General features: G+C 49.3%; 5 protein-coding genes across 5 annotated transcripts; 2 read left to right on the top strand and 3 right to left on the bottom strand.

Annotated features, from left to right (window-relative positions):
• Positions 1–117: 117 nt before the first annotated feature.
• BC939DRAFT_427696 (phosphoribosylaminoimidazolecarboxamide formyltransferase/IMP cyclohydrolase) lies at positions 118–2,743 on the top strand. The gene is made up of 6 exons (XM_051553192.1): positions 118–186; positions 326–452; positions 570–802; positions 896–1,198; positions 1,396–1,934; positions 2,039–2,743. The coding sequence occupies exons 1-6, from the start codon at positions 171–173 to the stop codon at positions 2,588–2,590; spliced, it is 1,770 nt and encodes a 589-aa protein (XP_051408517.1). The 5' UTR covers positions 118–170; the 3' UTR covers positions 2,591–2,743.
• On the bottom strand, positions 2,744–7,698 carry BC939DRAFT_291351 (uncharacterized protein). Its single transcript, XM_051551295.1, has 2 exons — positions 7,336–7,698; positions 2,744–7,223 (listed from the first exon to the last, which is right to left on the bottom strand). Exons 1-2 carry the CDS (start codon positions 7,566–7,568, stop codon positions 2,969–2,971), a joined length of 4,488 nt encoding a protein of 1,495 aa, XP_051408516.1. The 5' UTR covers positions 7,569–7,698; the 3' UTR covers positions 2,744–2,968.
• A 5,001-nt stretch (positions 7,699–12,699) lies between these two features.
• Positions 12,700–15,340, bottom strand: BC939DRAFT_506490 (uncharacterized protein; the record flags this gene model as incomplete). The annotated part of the gene is made up of 5 exons (XM_051560792.1): positions 12,700–12,717; positions 12,832–13,054; positions 13,257–13,354; positions 13,446–13,628; positions 15,080–15,340. 5 exons carry the CDS (start codon positions 15,338–15,340, stop codon positions 12,700–12,702), a joined length of 783 nt encoding a protein of 260 aa, XP_051408515.1.
• An 8-nt stretch (positions 15,341–15,348) lies between these two features.
• Positions 15,349–15,968, top strand: BC939DRAFT_462723 (uncharacterized protein). Its single transcript, XM_051557163.1, has 2 exons — positions 15,349–15,371; positions 15,596–15,968. Exons 1-2 carry the CDS (start codon positions 15,355–15,357, stop codon positions 15,792–15,794), a joined length of 216 nt encoding a protein of 71 aa, XP_051408514.1. The 5' UTR covers positions 15,349–15,354; the 3' UTR covers positions 15,795–15,968.
• A 2,000-nt stretch (positions 15,969–17,968) lies between these two features.
• Positions 17,969–18,560, bottom strand: BC939DRAFT_462719 (uncharacterized protein). Its single transcript, XM_051557162.1, has 2 exons — positions 18,406–18,560; positions 17,969–18,292 (listed from the first exon to the last, which is right to left on the bottom strand). The coding sequence occupies exon 2, from the start codon at positions 18,197–18,199 to the stop codon at positions 17,984–17,986; it is 216 nt and encodes a 71-aa protein (XP_051408513.1). The 5' UTR covers positions 18,200–18,292; positions 18,406–18,560; the 3' UTR covers positions 17,969–17,983.
• Positions 18,561–18,879: the final 319 nt, after the last annotated feature.

Genomic DNA, 18,879 nt, shown 5'->3' with positions numbered 1-18,879 from the left:
AGAGTCCTTCAATTGAGGTGCGGGAAGGAGTGATAAGGTCCCTGGTGACTGCTGATGAACGATGGGAGGAAGCGTTCGTTATTCGTTATGTGTTTGTGTTTTTCTCGACGTCTTCCTCTTCACTCGAACCTCCCTCACCTCGCCGATTCAACGCCTGCAGACCTTTCGCCATGACCCAGAAGATCGGTAAAGACAAAGCGACAGTTCATGTTTATTTCTCAAGGCAGACCAAGATGCAATCGAATCAACCTGAGCGATCCCTAACTATTTCTCGTGTTGCCCGCTTTTTTTTTTTTTTTTTTGTTGACGCTGATGGCTATATCAGCTATCCTTTCCGTCTATGACAAGACTGGTCTCATCGACTTTGCCAAGGAGCTCGTCGCCTTGAACATCCGCATTCTTGCTTCAGGCGGCACCTCCAAGGCCATTGCCGCTGCTGGATTGCCCGTCGAGTAAGGCTCGTTGTTTGAAGCAGCACATGCAGAGGAAAGAGAATCGGTGTTCCTCTGGAGCAATTGATCACAGTATGTGCCCTAATGGATCTACTGCATCTGGTTGGGGCAACGTAGGGATGTCTCTGCCATCACCAAGGCTCCGGAAATCTTGGGCGGTCGCGTCAAGACCCTCCACCCTGCTGTCCACGGAGGTATTCTGGCCCGCGACATCCCCTCGGACGAGGCTGATCTGGCTGCTCAGGCTATCGAGAAGGTCGACATTGTTGCTTGCAACCTGTACCCCTTCAAGGAGACTGTTGCCAAGGAGGGAGTCACCATCCCTGAGGCCGTTGAGGAGATCGACATTGGTAAGGCTATCACTTGATCTAAACATGCAATTGCATAAAAAAAAATCGACTTTGCGCTGTTGTTAACCCACTGACTCCAATTGATGTTTTTAGGTGGTGTCACTCTTCTCCGTGCTGCTGCCAAGAACCACATTCGCGTTAGCATCTTATCTGACCCCAAGGACTACGCCACCGTCATTGCTCAGCTCAAGGAGCACAACAAGGTCTCGGACGAGACCCGCCAGAAGCTCGCGCTCAAGGCATTCAACCAGACCAGCGAGTACGACGAGGCTATTTCCAACTACTTGCGCCAGCAGTATGCCGCCGGTACCCAGCAGCTCACGCTCCGCTACGGAGCCAACCCCCACCAGAAGCCTGCCCAGGTCTTTATCAAGAACGGCGACCTCCCCATCAAAGGTACTATTTTGTTGACCAGACACGGGCGAACGGGCTTTGAAAAATGCTCTCTTTCATTGTTATGATTTTACCCCGCTGTTTTCCTTTTTAAGACGAAAACACTGATGACTATTTTTCGTTTTCTCTTTTTCATGCGCCTCTCCAACTGGCGTGCCCTCCCTACTTGTTCCCACCAAAATATGACGCCAACCCAAAAGTCTTGTCTGGATCTCCCGGCTATATCAACTTGCTTGATGCCTTGAACGCATGGCCCCTTGTGAAGGAGCTCACTCAGGCTCTCGGCCTCCCTGCCGCCGCTTCCTTTAAGCACGTCTCTCCCGCCGGCGCTGCTGTCGCTGTTCCTCTGTCCGATGTCGAAAAGAAGGTCTACCATGTTGATGACCTCAAGCTGCCCCTCAGCCCCGTCGCCACTGCTTATGCCCGTGCCCGTGGTGCTGACCGTATGAGCTCCTTTGGTGATTGGATCGCCATCTCCGGCACCGTCGACTTGGTCACCGCCAAGATCATCTCGCGTGAGGTTTCGGATGGTATCATTGCCCCTGCCTACGATAACGATGCCCTCGAGCTCTTGAAGAAGAAGAAGGGCGGTAAGTACACTGTCCTCCAGATGGACCCCAGCTACGAGCCCCAGGAACTCGAGTCCCGCCAGGTTTATGGCCTCACCTTGCAGCAGAAGCGCAACGACGCCAAGATCGACGCCAGCCTCTTCAAGAACCTCGTCACCAAGAACAAGGACGTAAGAGGATTTGTCAGATTGCCTTGAATGCAAGGACGTATCTTCCTTGGATGCTCGATCCATTTTGCTCACACTCTAGCCTCATTTTCTGTCCATACAATTAGTTGCCCGAGGGTGCTATCCGCGATTTGATTGTCGCTACGATCGCTCTCAAGTATACCCAGTCCAACTCGGTCTGCTACGCCAAGAACGGCATGGTCGTCGGTCTCGGTGCGGGCCAGCAGTCTCGTATCCACTGCACGCGTCTTGCCGGTGACAAGGCCGATAACTGGTGGTTGCGCCACCACCCTAAGATCCTTGACTTTGGCTTCAAGAAGGAGACCAAGCGTGCCGACAAGTCGAACGCCATTGATCTGTATGTCCTGGACAAGATTGGCAAGGGCGAGGAGCGCGCCGCATGGGAGGCCCAGTTCGAGACTGTGCCCCAGCCCTTGACTGCTGAGGAGCGCGAGGCCCACATGAAGGAGTTGACGGATGTCGTCGTCTCGTCCGACGCCTTCTTCCCCTTCACAGACAACATCCAGAGGGCCCACCAATCCGGTGTCAAGTACATTGCTGCGCCCAACGGATCTATTCAGGATGACCTTGTCATTGCTGCAGCGGACTCGCACAACATGGTCTTGGCCCACACCACCCTCCGTCTCTTCCACCACTAAAGGAACAGGAGTGTTTTTATTCTTGTGTGTATCTCTCTTATATATGTACATTTCCCCTCTCCCCTCTCCCCCGACGTTTCGTTCGCGAGGATTTTTTTATCTATCATCCATTCATGAATAAATAAACAAAAATGATTCAGCAGGTATAGAAGCAGACCTGCACAAAGAAAAAAACACATTTATTGGTAGGATGAACGCCAACAGAGTAACCGGAATGGAAGAATGCACACAGTCTGCTTGTCATGGTACGGTTCATTCTCCAAAGTTGCCATTCGTCGCAGTTTCTTTCAATCAATTCTCTATCAGCGATGGCCAGGTTACATGCATATCTCTCTGCACGCATTGAAAGAATTGATATTATGAAAGTAGTTTAGATGACTATAGCTGCCGGGTATCTTGGCAGACTTCGCGTATGACATCGTCATCGACCCCTAAAAGCTTCAGTTCCTCCCATCCAACTCGCCCACGCTCCCTCAGAAGTTTCCGATTCACCATGATCTTCTTCTGAAGCTGTTGTTGCTGCTGCAACTGATATTGTTGCACCAGCTCCTGCTGCTGAGTGACCCCCTGTGCGTTGCCAGCCTGCGAATTGTGCCATGTGGGATTCGCCCCGGTGGCGGCCGCTGCCGCTGCTGCTGCTGCTGCAGGAGATAGGGTCGAGGTGTCGAGAACAACCTTGATCAAGCTGTAGTTCCGACGAATGCCCTCGATAATCGGATGCCGCGTCCATGGACCTGAGGCTGTCGCTGCATTGCCTCCAGTGATAGCCGCTCTTCCTGTGCTGGCGATGTTGGCCCCGGATGTTGGGTTAGCGTTTGGCAGGGGACGCAGATTATGAGGAGGAGGGGAAAGAGGCGTAGAGGATTCTGCTGTATGGTCTCCCTCTGCGGATGCCTGCTGCTTCCCTTTGCTCTGCTTTGGCTGGAACCCAAACGTCTTCTTCAGCACGGACTCGATACTCTTGGACAAAGATTGAGAATGCTGGGCTCCATGTAGGTGGTGGTGATAACGCTCCGGATGGTGTTGTTGATCGTCATTTTGGTTGTGCAACAGATGAAAGTTCCTGTACATGTTCTCATGCTGTTGCTCCTCCTGTTGCTGCTGGTGTTGCTGAAACTGTGCCCGCTGTGATGAAGGAGCCGAAGTCGAAGGTGAGTCACTAATGCCCTGTATCGGCTGCTGCTGCTCGTCAGATCCTTGATTGAGAGGACCCAGAAGCGACTCGTCCGATCCTCCCATCCAGAAGACCAACAACGATCGCGTGAGCGACAACGCCTGGCCCATCAGCTGCAGATCCTCAAACTGACCCCTGGACCGGATAAGATAGACGGAATGGAGGGACTGATTCAGCAACAACCCCTTGGCAAGCGAGCCCAGAGGAGCACCGAGCGTAGTCAGTGACCGGATCCGCTTGTTCATCTCCATTAGGTTGACGAGTCCGGCTCCAAAGAGGTCCAAATCCGACTGCAGGATCGCACCACTCTTGCCGATGCCAAAATCATGCACAGTGGAGTTCCCGCAGAGTGCGTCGATGATCAAACACATCCCCTGAACAGTCATATCCGCCGCATCCAAGATTGTGAGTGATCTGATCATGGTCCATGACTGCAGGAGCGCCTGGGCCAAGAGCCAGGCGGTGCCGTCTCCAACTCGAGTACTGTTGAGATCCAGCTGTCGCAGATTCGTAAAGAACCCCATCGGCGGCTGCAAGGGCATCCTAGGAGGCATTAAGCTGAATTGACCTGCAGAATCGATATAGACTGTAGTGTCACCGCCAGTAAATATAGTAGAGTGCGGCGTTGGGTCAGAGTCCGATCGAACTAGTTGGCATCTAGATCCTTGTCTTCCAAATATCCCTGCCCTGCTTCCATCTCGGCCCCCACTATCGCCCCGATCATCCTGAAAATCCTGTGGTCCCCAAGACGAGTTCATGTTCCCCCTAGCGGATCCTATTGCTGTCAAAGATTGTGATCCCAAGTCCACTCGACTGGGTCTCCTTCTTCCTGGTATCGTAGGAGCCCAAGTCGACCCGTTTGGTATAACGAGAGCCCTGAGGAGTTGCTGCATGGCATGGTCGTGTACCTGCCTGCAATGCCCAATGTCCATGGTCCTCAAGCACGAGGACGTCCGTGTCTGAGCGAGCGCCCTACACAACGCCAAGAGTCCCTCTGAGCTGATCGGACAAGCCCGCAAATCTATCTCCTCAAGTTGACATGATACTGGTATCCGCGAATGCCCCTCATGATTGTTCGGAAAGCGTGAAAGAAGTGCCTTCGAAAGGGCCTCTGCCGATTGGTCGCTGAATCCTGTGCCCGCAAGTCGCAAGGTGACCATTGCGGAACTTGCGACCCTTTCCAGAATCTGTGCACACTCCATATCCTGCAGCTCCTTGCTACCAGAGAGATTCAGATATACGAAATAAAGTCTCGACTTAATACTCGCCAACGACCTGAATCCCTGCACTGTGCATTGATTGTCCTCGATGTCCAAATAGACTAGGTGTCCCTTCGAATGCGTCTTCTCACGCACCTCCGGCCGCGGTCTGGGAGTCATAGCGAAAAGCGGGTTGTCGACCGCTAGACGGAGCCCTGGTCGGTGTCCAGCAGATATGGCTGCGATATCAAGCCGTTGCTGAAGATTCAACTGGTCCTGCAATGTGCTGGTGATTGAAATACCATCCATACTTTTTGCCAAGGCTGCTGCTGCCACGTCTCCAAAGCCCGTCTGCGCCATCTTCAGACTTGTCAATCGCGGCCCAATGGCTCGAATGACCCTAGCGACACCCGCATCCGTCAAGCGCTCGTTCCCCGAGAGATCCAGGTTACAGATGTTGGTCTTGAATAATCCTTGAGCGAGAATAATGGCTGCACCGTCATTGAGACGGCTCTTCGACAGATCCAGCATCGACAGCGAGGTGACTGTTCGGATACCGCTCACGATTGCTTGCATCTGTGGGTCCGAAATATTTAGTTCTGGCAGAATCAGCTCCTGTAACGACGTGCACGAGGCGATGAAATTACTGAACACCCTGCGATCCTTCGGGTTCACTTCCATTCCGGGTCCAAACTCCAGTCGCCTAATCGACAGCGCCTTAGTAGTCCTTGCTGATAGCCTTGAAAACAATGATGGGAAGCGTGAAATTTCCAGCGAATGCAGCTGTCCATAGGTGAGCAGATGCAGGATCGGATCGTACTTCTTGTGCAAGACCCTGTACTTTGAGTGTTCGGCGTACAAGCCCCCATCCAACGAAAGCACCGTTACTGTTGAACTGGCTAGAGTCTTGGCAAGTTTCCAGAGATCCTTCTTGCCGAAATGCCAGCCCAGTTTGATATGGGCCTCCACAAGTGACGGTGCAACTTTGTTGGTAATCCAGGAGCAGAAGGTCCGCATGTGCGCTCCAGAGAAGAGTGTAATGGAGACAGATCCAGACTGCTTGTCGAAGAGGCCTCGGCGGGTGACGACCCAGCGTTCAAACTCGTCGATGTTCTTCTCGAGAAATGTCCACCGGTAATGATACACACACACCCAACTGACCTGGCTCTCCACGTTGCTGATTCGGTACAAGTTCCCCAGCTGTCCAGATTGTGCCCGCTTGTGAATGTCCGCAATCCCCAGAAAAGAATAGAGTCGGTGCAAATCAGACAGGCTGACGAGTCCCTGGAATGCCTTCTCTTCTTCTGCGGAGCCACGCCCATCATCAGCCTCTTCAGCCCTGTCGATTGTTTCTGTAGAAGCTGTCCGCAGTCGCTCAAGATACTCAATCATCCTATCGAATTTATTCTCGATCCCTTGAGCGATCGAGTCTGGCAAGTCGGACCTTCGCAGATTCGATATCCGTGTCACACTCCTTAAGCCTGCATCCTTTGAGTACAATGTGTTCGGTTGTTGTTGTACCTGTCCTGGTTGTTGTCGCCGGTTCTGTGTAGATACTGGTGGAGAGGCGGCAGAGGGATTTTCAGTGAGATCATCGCCATACTTGAGAAAGTAGAGCAGTGTAAGAATCATGTCGCCGTACCACTGAAAGAACTCATCCTGCCGCGCCGGGTCGATTGGGTATCCCGCATGCTTGGCAATATGCAGATGGTTTAATCCGCTGCCAAGGGGTAATGTGAAACTGGGGCTGCACTCGCACAAAAAGTAAAGTCGATGTCGAGAAGATGTAGGGAAACTGCTGGCTCCTGCTGCTGTTCCATCTGCATCAGCCGTTGTCCCATCTGCTGTTACCGCCGTCGGTGCTGTTTCCGCATACTCGCCTGAGGTGTCGACATCAATCTCGTCGTCAGGCAAGACAATAAAGAGTCGAGGAACAGTGTATTCGTGCACTGAGAATCGTTGGTTCAAAAAGGCATGTACTGACGCCCGTATCCGCTCAAGTCGTATCATTTCCTGTGCGGTGTGCAATGTTCGTTTGTCTGTCGAGGATGCTCCTGAATGGGTTGCCGGACTTTGTGTCGTAGTCCACCTGGAAAGAGAAAGGTCCTCCACAGCCTTCTCAGAGGAATATGTGCTTCCTACACTGTCTGAGTGATGACCATGGCTAAAGCCTTGTTGCTGGTACTTCTGGTCAGATTGACGACCTTCCTGCAAATGCTCTAATTCGATGTGCTCTACCATGTCTGAACTGCTTGGAGGACTAGTTTGAAAAGGGGGCAGGTGTCAGTCAAGAATTAGGAGGCAAGAATGAAGAAAAGAAAAAAAACGAGGAGATAATTGCTACATAATTGATGAGAGCAGCACATCTCTACCTCAAAGGGTTTAGAACATTATTCAATATGTCCTTGTACGATGCTGCTGTTCTCTTCTTGTCGACATTGTGGACGCTATCTTGTGGGTAGGCGATGTCTGAGGGAGATTGCGAGACTAACCAATTGAAGGGTTCACTAGCTTCGAGCTCATGACCTTGAACGGACTCTTCCCTGCGACAAGTCCGGGGTCCATAGGCGGGTATATTGCGGATGGCGAGGCTATTATTGTCCATGGTAACCGATATAGAAGTGAATATTGTGCGCCTCCAGTGTCTGGCGCACTCCTGCTAAATAACGAAGATACTATGGGAGATGATGAATGAGCGATGCAAACTGATGGAGTCCATGGTAGATCAAGAGAAGACGGCGGAAATATGCAGTAAACAGAGAGACTCCACTGAGCATTAACCTGCGTCCGACCAGACTTTCGATTTAGAGAAATGATTAGTTCCCTTTTGGGGAGAAGTTCGACCTACCTATTTGTAAAACGAAAACCTTCCTGTCAAGGCAAACGCACAACGCACACTTTCCATGTAAGGCAAAAAAGGCAAAACGAACCGCACGCGTTCAAACCTGAAAACGAACAGTTCGTTTCGACCGTGCAGAATCTTCATGGGCTAATTGCTTGGCTTACAGACTTGCGAGAGCGATGAGAGTGGTAGCGTTAGATAGAGCTTGGTCAAGGCTTTCCTTCTGTAGGATCAGATGGCGCCAAGTTGGATGTTGGCTGCCCAGTCGTAAGGAATAAAAAAACGAACAGCCGTATCACCGGACGCAGTGCAATATTTGACCCTTGTTTTCACTTACAGACAAGGAAGTCAACAAGGCAAGAGAGGGATCTTTATTTTCAGAGCAGACAATGCCTTATAAAGCGGTTCCCGTCCGCGCCATGTGAAGGGTACTCTTCTCTGCTCGAATGTACTACATTGGTCTGGCGCCATCTGATCCTACAGAAGGAAAGCCTTGACCAAGCTCTATCTAACGCTACCACTCTCATCGCTCTCGCAAGTCTGTAAGCCAAGCAATTAGCCCATGAAGATTCTGCACGGTCGAAACGAACTGTTCGTTTTCAGGTTTGAACGCGTGCGGTTCGTTTTGCCTTTTTTGCCTTACATGGAAAGTGTGCGTTGTGCGTTTGCCTTGACAGGAAGGTTTTCGTTTTACAAATAGGTAGGTCGAACTTCTCCCCAAAAGGGAACTAATCATTTCTCTAAATCGAACAGTTGGTTTGGACGCAGGCTAATTGAACTTTGAGCTGAGATAAAAAAAGGTGCATTAATATGAAGCTGAGTATGTATGAGATTTCATGCACATACCCGACGTTTTACTTCGCGCAGTACATGTACACGTCAGACTTAGATGATGGTGTCCAAGGAAGCAGATATTATCCGGGGCGCAGGAGCCGAGGAGGCAGTAATCTGATGGGAGTTTACGACTCTACATATGTATCCTAATGTCTTAGCTGAGCTCCTGATACTAATCTCGATAAACTAGAAATCAGGGGGAAAAATTCTTTTTTATGATCCAGATTCCCCCCCAAGCATGCAGGCGGCAATGGCGGGGCAGTAGGCGGACAAAATACAGGCGGAGGTCAAGCAGGCGAAATCGGCACTAGAACTTCGGTGATCAGTCACCATAACTACAGTCGGACCTCTATTAATCGATCCTTTTTTAGTCAATAACCTCTCCAAGCTGATAATGGCGGCCGGCCCCAACGTTGGGACCTATGATAACTTGATAAAACTCCTCTAAGTCGTAACTTGATACAAACCCCCGGTCCCGACTTAAAGTTCAATTCAATCGTTTATTGAGTAACAATACTATCCGCTTAATCTAACTCATCCTCATCCTCAGAAACTATTAGTCTTCTTTTACGGGCGTAAAGCCCTGCAGTCGATGTACATCTGCCGCGAGAAGTGGAAGCAGAAGAAGTAACAGGAGTGGGTGGATGCAAATAGTCAGGAGTCGGAGGGGTTCCAGGGTGGAATCAGAGGTTTATTCGATGATTCATTGCTGTCTAATCCTACGTTTGAAGGGCTCTTATATACTAGACACAGTTGTGTTGGAATGCTCTAGAAACTAGGCGCAGCATGGTTATGACCATGACATCATTCTCGAATAAACAGTTGTACCTGTTGCAGTGGACCAGGTGAATAAGAAGTGCTTGCAGTTGAGCTGCGCGAGGAGGACGAAGTGGAGGAAGAACCGCGTGATGAATAGGTGGTTGATTTAGAGGAGGAACTGGTGCGAGTAAAGAACGAGGCAATTGGCTTCTGCTTCAATGATCGAGAGCGAAGCGCATGAACGGTGTCCTTCAATTGTCGAACTTTGGCCAGGTCCTCGTGCGTGAGAAATGGGTTCCGATCAGAATGCTCGTACAGAATCGTACGTTGAGAGTTCGTAAGTGTTACAAGTTTTCTGGGACGACCAGTGCTTGAGCTGTCAGCACTTTGTTTGCGCGAGCTGGATTGACGCGGTGACATCTGAGGCAAGTGCGAGGTTGTGGAGGAGGTCTAGTAGGTGATAATGAGGTGAGATGCCTATCTATTCGACACCGGTATATAGTATTTAAGCATGGTCCGAATTGGTGTGCGACCGGAGTACTGTAGGTTCATTTCAACCTGAACCGCGCATTTATTAGACCGTTCGTTCAATGCCCATCCAAGTTCACACTTACTCCGGCTACACGTACACATACGTATATGTACTGCTATTAAGGTTCGAATGTACAAGTCAATACCACTCTCTAACTCGATGCAACACCCTCGGTCCCAGCTGTATCAGCTTATAGAGGTTCAACTGTAATGTTATGCTTCATCATCCCTTGAGAAGCAATGCGCCAAGGCCAGATGATTGGGTAAGAAAGAGCGAACAAAAAAATATTCCTTGTTGACTAGCATTCGACACCTGAAGAGTGGAGGGGCTGAGCCTGCTTTCGGCAATCAGATCGATTGTGGACACGAAAATTGCCCCAGCCCAGTAGAGCAACGACGGCAGAGAATGAGAGGTAGTTCTCTTGGAAATAGCTAGATCTGATCGAGCTTAATTGAGCCCATCTTATCACCAGGGTAAGAATTACGCCCCGCGTCTCTCTTGCCAGCCTCCTCTCTCACCAACTACACAGCTACAAAGCAAGGCAGTACATGGCAAGAACACTAACCGTTGTGCCTCCTCCTCTTAGGTAAAACGATGCCGTTTATCCCAATGGGCAAAATGCATCCAGTGTGGTAATGTACAATTTCTGCAAAAGCGGATAAAAATTTACCTTTTTAGTCAGTCCAAAAATTTGATTTACCCTTGGCAGGGCTGAGCGTGCCCAAGATCTCGTCACAGACTGTTCCCTCTGTCAAGTTTGCGCCACTAAGCCCTCCTTCGTAGTCGCGCGTAACCAGACCGAGTATGGACATGAAAACCACCTCAGCCCAAACGCAGCGGCGGCATAGATCGACAGGGAGAGAGGAGTGGCGTTGATGAAGCCGTCACGAAGTCGAAAGAACGTATGCTTCAAAGAGCTTCGTGCGTTTTTAGTATGCTCAAGTCTAGTTCTGTCAGAAGTATAAAAGGGTGTATGCTCACTCGTTTTTTTCTCTCATCATCTTCAACGCCAACAAGACCAAATTAACCCAACCAACTCAAGGTATATCCAGCAAAGTAACTCATTTACTATCCTCTTTCCCAACGCCTCCATACAAGCATCTACGCGATCACGTCTATGTTAGCCTTCACCTAACTTTTATTCTTTTCATCATGTTCACATAGACAACTCCACCGAAAAAGATGACCTTCAAGATCACCCACTTCCTCGCCCTCGCCACGGCCACCCTCCTCGTCACTATGAGCTCCCACGAAAACCAAGCCAAAGCTCTTGTACTCCCTCAGTGGTGCATTTGCGACAATGCGCAGTTGACCCAAGACTTCTGCTCGTCCTCCAAGGCCGGCGGTAACTGGGACGGCGGCTCGTGTGGACTCGATTACCCGGTGGTCTACTATACCTTCACGGCTCTTTGCAGGGACGCCCCCGAGTCCAAGCATCAGTTGAAGTGCTGGCACTAAATAGCAAGAAGGAGGGAGAGTGAGGGATGCAGGATGGAAGATGAAGGAGTAGGCCTGTCAATTTCTCCATTGACTGAATGGCATCCTCTTTACGAGTCTGCCTGCTAGGCATCCAATGCATTCATTCACGTTATTCTCTTTTTCTTATTGCTCGAACCGCCAGGGTACATCGGACCGTAGCTGTTTCCCTGACACTCGGTATTGTTTATACAAAAATATAAAAAAATCTTTGCCAGAATTTCACGCCTGATGATGTTACATTCCTGAGCAGTCAAAAGTTAATGAGAGGGAGATAGTCGTTAACGGCGAACTGTACCTATGTTGATAGCGGATGGCATTGTTAAGCCAGTGTGGCGAACAAATTTTTGCCGAGTCCTTATTTCTGAATCAAAGGTGCGTTTAGTCCACGCTGGATAGGTAAAAAGACCTGCGCGCACTGACGAAGGTGCCATTGACTAGGATTGCACGGTCAGGATGCGTAAAGCCTATAGTGATTTGCAGAACTACATCTTTGCCTTGACCAGTTAAAACTGAGGGATAGATCCATTTTTTATTTTTCACGACAGTGCGTTGACTACGGGCAATCATATAGACGATGCCTGTAACAAAGTCGGGCGAGGAAGAGTGTCAGGAGAAAGAACAGGAAGTCAAATGGCCACGAATCAAGATCAAGAGTAAGTTGACTAGGCTTACAGGTCGTGAGAGGTGAGTGGATGCTTTGAAGTGGAAGTAGATATGCTTTTGGAAGAGTGGATTTATTGAATAAAGAACCACTCCGTTTTATACTGAAGAAGCTACGTAGAGAATAAGTAATAAAATATAGAGGCATCGGAAATGCCTCATTGCAATGTACCCGGTAACAGGGTCAGCCTGGTACTTAGTACATTACGCGGAGCACATCCGATCTAAACCTAATGTACAGGAAACGTACATCGCGGTCAGGACGCGTCGAAGTACTCAGCGCGTAGACTACTGTCGCGATAATGGCTGCACGTGACTGCGCATTCGGTTTACAATTATAAGGGTACAACGGAGGCTTGATCAGCGGCATACAACGACTCCAGAGGGGTGGACTTCATTGTCACGACTCCTCGCCTCATCGGATATCACATACGCGAACTCCTTGCAACTACCCCAGTCATTCCCAAAGGAATATAATCCTAGCTCGTACCATTTAGCTAAACAGATCCCCATATTTGTTTCCTTCCATTTACGTCTAGTCTATTTACCTTTGTGTTCATACATTCCGATCTAAAGGAGGACCCTGCACTACGAACCAATAAGTGCCCGAAGCATACCCTCGCCGAAGTCCTATTCGCGTGATGACTCCTATTGTAAATAGAACTAATGGTAGAAGTTACAGAACCCGTTAGTAGACCCCATACACCGCAGTACCGTGCCGTGTTTATGTCACCCGAGATCATTTTCAACAGCGAACGCTACCTCCAACTCTGAGATGATATACGCTGGAGAGACCAACTCCGCGCGATAGTCGTGGATGAAGCGCATTGTATCAGCACATGGGGCCACAAATTCAGGACAGCCTACGGTTGCATTGGACAGCTCCGCGTCAAAGTATCCACAAGAACCTCCTTCGTCGCCCTTTCTGCAACCTTGCCCCGACCAGTTCTTACGGAGGTCATCCATCATCTGCACTTCAGGGACGCTAGAATAATTAATGTTGGCAACGACAGGGTCAACATAAAGTACAAGGTTGTGCGGATGAAGGAGGCAGCAAGCTCGTTTCATGACCTCGCCTTCCTGCAGGACATGGTAAAGACGATCGTGTATTTTGATAGCCGCAAGGAAGTCGAGGCAGCCCGAAATATGTGGGAGGACTAGTTGGCACGGACCAAGTTGCCGCTTACCATTCAATGAAGTCGGAGCAGTACAAGATGGCACGCATGGACGAGTTCAGGAGTAACGAGAAGCATATTCTAATGTCAACAGAAGCTGCGGGGATGGGCTGCGAGATAAGCGATGTTGTGCGCATAGTTCAATATAGGTATCCGAACAACATCTCGACGCTAATTCAACGACTTGGTTGGGCAGCACACAATCCTTAGCTTTCTGGAATCGGACTTCTTCTCGTTCCACCAAAACCGGGCTCGAACGTTGATCAGGAACTCAAAGATTATGCTGCTACCACCGAATGCCGCCACAGATTCCTCAACACTTATTTCGATAATGTGCATCAAGATATAGCAGACTGCTGCGACATTTGTCATCCCGATCTCGCTCTACCCGTCGAGCTAGTACATGATGTATCAGCATTCATGGCAATGGACGAGGACTGTGGTACAGAGATGAGGCGAATAACGCGACCACGCACGGCAATCGAGAAGGAGCGAGTAAGAAAGGATTTAACAGCTTGGAGGACCGAGACATTCAAGAGCGACTATATACCTCGCAATGAGCTTTTCACTGAAGAGTGTGTGATGACGGATAGAATGATGGGCAAGCTTGTCGATAAGAGTGCGAAGATAACAACACCCGAATCTATTCTGACCACTGGTGCAGTGGCTCCCTCTGCATGAACGATATCTAAAGGACATTGCCAATATTCTCCAGCCTGCATATTCGGACATACCGGCACTCTTAAACCTCACCAGTGTAATGCCTTTGCCCCCACCATTTGCTGCAGCACGGGTAACAGAACAAAAACAATTAACATCATTGCCAGCACCTTCACTGCCATCGCCATCACCTCCACCACTGCGACAACAGTTGCAGTCGCAAGTACAGCAGCCGGACCAACAGGACCAGCAGGATCAGCAGCAGCAGCATCCACAAAAAAGAATAAATCCAATCCAGCAACAGCCACGGCAGAAAACACCACGTGCAGAAATACGTTGGAGACAAAGGAGGACTTCTAAATAAAAGCTCTTTTTTTTTTTTTTGGTGGCAACAAACGACGACCAGCGTAGCATGTTTCTGTCTCTTTCTGTCAAAAAAAATGCACTCGTAAACTGGTATTTGCGTTTTTGCTTTCTTCGTCTCTCTACCATTTACCCGCCTCTCCCGTCCATGCTTCACCCATGAGCTCCACGCAGATATCCTACACTTCGGCAAGCTGACATCACTGTCAACGTCGTCGCTGTCGCTAAGTAGTGTGGTTGCTGGAGATGTCGCCGTCGCTGTCGTTGTCGCTGCGGGGTATACGGAGTGACATGTTTTTTTTTTAAGAGAAAGGAACGGTTGAGTTGGCGACAGTAGTGGCGAAATAGGAAAATGAGATGCCCCTACCATGCGGCATGCTTTCCACCTGGTGTAGGTATTTTTTTTTTTACTTCCGTGTACGTGCTGAACTTGGGCAACCCTTTCGCGAACTTGAAAAACTTTCGCAAGCTGTCTACTACAGGCAGAAGTGGTCCTTTCTAGAGGATCTATTCCTCTTTCATGTAACTAGCGTCAATTGAAGTCGTATTTTTTATTTTTGCACTATAAATAATACTACATAGGCAATGTGTGAGGAAGGGGGGGGAGGGGAAGGGGTGTTTTTTTTGGAGTTTTATACAATACAGATTGGCATGGGAGCAGGCTATGTTACAATATTCGACGCGGTCACGGACTGACCCCGGAGAACATGAAGAGGGTGTTCGAAGAGACAGAAAGCAGGACTGTGCCATTCATACTACTTGACAGATCTCAAGTATAATCTCAAATGTGATTACGCACTTCAGTGTCCAACTTGGCTAGCAAGTCGGCCTTGGGATCCCAGACTGGTGCCCGAGAGCGAGTTCTTGACCGTAGTAGCGGTAGCTGCAGACGTGGCCTCGGTAGAGACGAACGAGCTTGGAGAGAGAGACTCGACCAATTGCTGCAGCACAATCGGGTGATGCTCCGGGTTGAAGGCTGTGGTTTGGGACTTGACCGTAGAGGCAATCTGCAGGGACGTGAAGTGACGGGTGGGAGTAGGGGCCGAGCGGAGAACGTTGAGGATCGATGACATGTTCGCAATGCGCTATGGTTTCGGCAATTGTCTAGAAGATAAGAACCGTGTGTTTGCTATGTGAGAAACTACGAGATAACGGGACTAGGAGGAGGACTTGAACGATAACGCGCTACAGTTGAGGATGGAATGGGTAAGAGAAGTGATGAGAAAGGAAAGAGAAAGAGTGGAGGTGGGAGAGTAGGGAAAAAAAAGAGATAAGGAAATTGGAGATAGAGATCCTCGGCAGAAAAACCCGAGCGAGGAAGCTCTTACTATTGCAAACACATGGATCACCAAGGTCGCGTGTGTGCCTTTGTGCTTAAGTATGCACCGCATAGGGAAGGGAGGACCAGCCACGTCCTGCCGTAGCATCTCGGAACAAACATATGGGTGTGGTCTAGCTAGGACAGAGCATATCTTTTTTTTGCTACGGTATGGGCACATGAGCATAACAACATCGCTAGAGAGATAGAAAACGGCTTCTATACAAACTTGTGTTTGTGTTTGTGCCACAAGGGGCGATGGACCCATTTGATGAGAGAGAGGAAGAGATAAGGATCAAACACCTCTCCACTGGCTACTGAAGGCTAGTTTCTTTCGTCCTGCAAAATCCTGCAAAATAAATAAATAGGAGGCGGTAAAATAAGCGCATCGCGTCCTGAAAGTGATCTTTCAGCAATTGTTTCCTGCTCTGAGCCTCAGAATGCATGAGATGGCGAAGATGATGTTTCTGCCACTCTGGCAGCTGGAAAGAGAGCTGCTCAATTACACACCACATGTGATCAGCGGCTGGTAGTAACAGCAGTACTGCCTGGTCACTTTAGAATGGCAGGGAAAACTTGAGACTGTTGTCCACATGACCTTGATCACCATGGACAGCACGGGGCCCATAAGGTATTATTTCCGGTGCTTCATTTTGACCGACGATTCTATTTTCATCCTAGGAGACCTGTCCCCATTCTTCAGATGAGGGCTGAAGGTGTACCGTCTGGTCCCAGTATCGTCTAGGCCAGTAGAATGAACACGGCCAGACATTTGACCCGTTATCACGCATTGAATACATAGATATCTCACGTACACGACCATGGTCGTCTATTTCTTTGTGCTGTACTTATCCCGGAGAAAGGAAGTAGGCCACACGTGAGAAATAGAATAAGACAATGGGTCGAGTGGTCGATTGTTGGCTGAAATAAGCAATCAATGCATCTTGTGCATGAAACCGTTTATTGGGGGTCAAATGATGACCGTTCGCAGGGCAGCGGCGGCCACCATTGGTCTTGGAGCGGTATGATTATATAGGCTTAGAAATTGACTCTATCCATTTTACCATGTCCCTGCTTCTCCGATTTTTGATTGATCCTCGATGGATGGCTGACAAAAGGGCCGTTGCAATTGTGAACTCTATCATGCTAGCTGATAGTTCTTTCCTCGTTCGCGATTTCAAGTGGTGACCGGCCCCTGGACTAGCGGCGTTTTTGATTTTGGAAGATCCCCCCGACTCTGGTGCAGATCATGTGGGTGAGAGAATCTACTGGGCCCTGATTGGTGGTCCCTGAAAGCCTAGATAAAAATAATCGCCCAGTGAAACCGGAAGGGAGTAAAGAGCGCAAGATGATTGGTTCCATGGATCCATTATCTATCCTTGCATCGCCAGTGTACCTGAGGCCATACACCATTTCCGCTTCGCCGATATGTCAGGGGACAGATATCCCTACAAGTCTAGGCGCCGCGTATAGAAATTTGTGACAAGTCTACAGGAAAAGAGAGAGAACTACCACTGCCAGCAGATCAAGGGAATTGTATTTTCGGCAAATGTACTGTACTCATAGGATGCGAGGCATGTGTCGTGTGTAATGTATGTACAGAGATACAAACTATCGAGAAGGTGTAGAGAATGATAGTGTTTGAGCAGATGATGATGATGATGGGCTTCATGGCTCACTGCTCGTCTGGCACGTTTTTTTTATTTCATGGGATGATATTTGTCGTAATTGTGCTTGCTGCAAAGAAAAGCATGCAAACACATCCATCTCCTTGGGCTGCTCAGTATTGCATGCATGCAGCTCTTGAACACCCGAAATCTCTCTCTCTCCCTCCACGCTACAGAATGAACGTTGCTGCGAGGACAAAACGGTTTTCCGTAAATATGGATCGGCCACAATATCTCACGAGATGGGTGACCAAAAGAAAGCATGGCCTAAAAGCATGTGCTCTCCATATTGGCTACGGAAACGGCATCTCTTTGGTACTCTCTGTTACTCTCAGCCTGTCAGCATCAAACGACATCAATCCAGAGCAGCAACGGGCGGCCAATCCTATGCCGCATCGGGATGGAGCCGGAAAAGAAGAAAATAAATCTGACGGGTTTGTTTGTTATGCGTATCGTCTCGTGGACCACTTTATTATCTTTGGACAGAGAATTTATGTGAGCAGCAAGTGCAGTCAGGGAGGGATAAGGATAGGATAACGCATCCATTCATCTATGACGACGGATGGCCATAATCATTAGCCTGAGAGTGGATCCGTAGTTGCCCCATTCGATGCTCTTCCTTCCTGTCCTCGGCGGGCGGATCGCGAGAACTCGCGATATAATTTTGTCCAGGGCACCATTCTTTTTTCGTGTTCTCGAGATAGGATCCTGCTACCCCCGCATGGACCGGCTCATAGTCTTTCTCCTGGATCGGGCACCTCATACACAGATGTACGGCGTCCTGTTGTCAAGGGCGCAATGGTGCTCGATCTGACCTTGCAGTCGAAGGTAACTGCTTGACTTCGCCAGACCAGACCCATTGAGTAAACAGATGAAGAAAGAGAAACAGGGGCCATTGCGTACACATTAAGCAAGACCAAGAGAGCTAAAGAAGTTGGCCAGTTCATCTCTCTGGACCCGACCCCCCTATCGCTTGTCTGTTTAGAACAGGCAAGGAGAAACAGAAAAACGAGAAATGAATGGGAGGAAGCATCGGCAACCTAAGAGCAGCAAAGAAGGCATAATTGGTCAGGGTGGCGTCGTCGTCAGGTTTCTAACGGTCCGAGCAGCAACTGCCAGGGCGAAATGTTAAGTCATCTGCCTAGTAACATGCATTGGCCAAAGCCGTAACAGCAAGCAACGGCAGCAACAGCGAGAGTAGGAACGGCAATGAGAGGTGGTGGTGGTGTACGCGACTGGACTAGGTGACAAAATGGCCTCAGGCCTAGCGTGGGGGCAGGTGGTAGGTATGTCTATACAAGGGTGGAGTACAGGCAAAAGACGAGTGCCGTTTTGGTGGTTTGGGTGGGCCTGTAGTAGGCCACACATCGAGAGCGGGAATGTCTTACGAGGATGGGCAGACTATAGAACAACAGACAGACCAATTGAAAAATATTTTCTTCTTTATCTCTATATGAATAGGACTGAATAAGGCCATTGAATGGCACATAGTAGAAAACCCTAATCCGATTCGATTCAATTCAGTCGTATTCTTTCTGAATCCAATGGCCCTTTTTTTTTTTTCTTGTGTCTCTTCTGTCTCTTTTCTACCACCTTTTCTTTCCTCTTTCTCACTTCTTCTTCATCG

The sequence above is a fragment of the Gamsiella multidivaricata genome (genome assembly GCF_025024155.1).
Source record: "Gamsiella multidivaricata strain RSA 2152 chromosome Unknown BC939scaffold_73, whole genome shotgun sequence".
Classification (NCBI taxonomy): Eukaryota; Fungi; Mortierellomycota; class Mortierellomycetes; order Mortierellales; family Mortierellaceae; genus Gamsiella; species Gamsiella multidivaricata.
The sequence above is the reverse complement of the archived record's forward strand: the minus strand, read 5'-3'. Positions and strand labels throughout refer to the sequence as shown.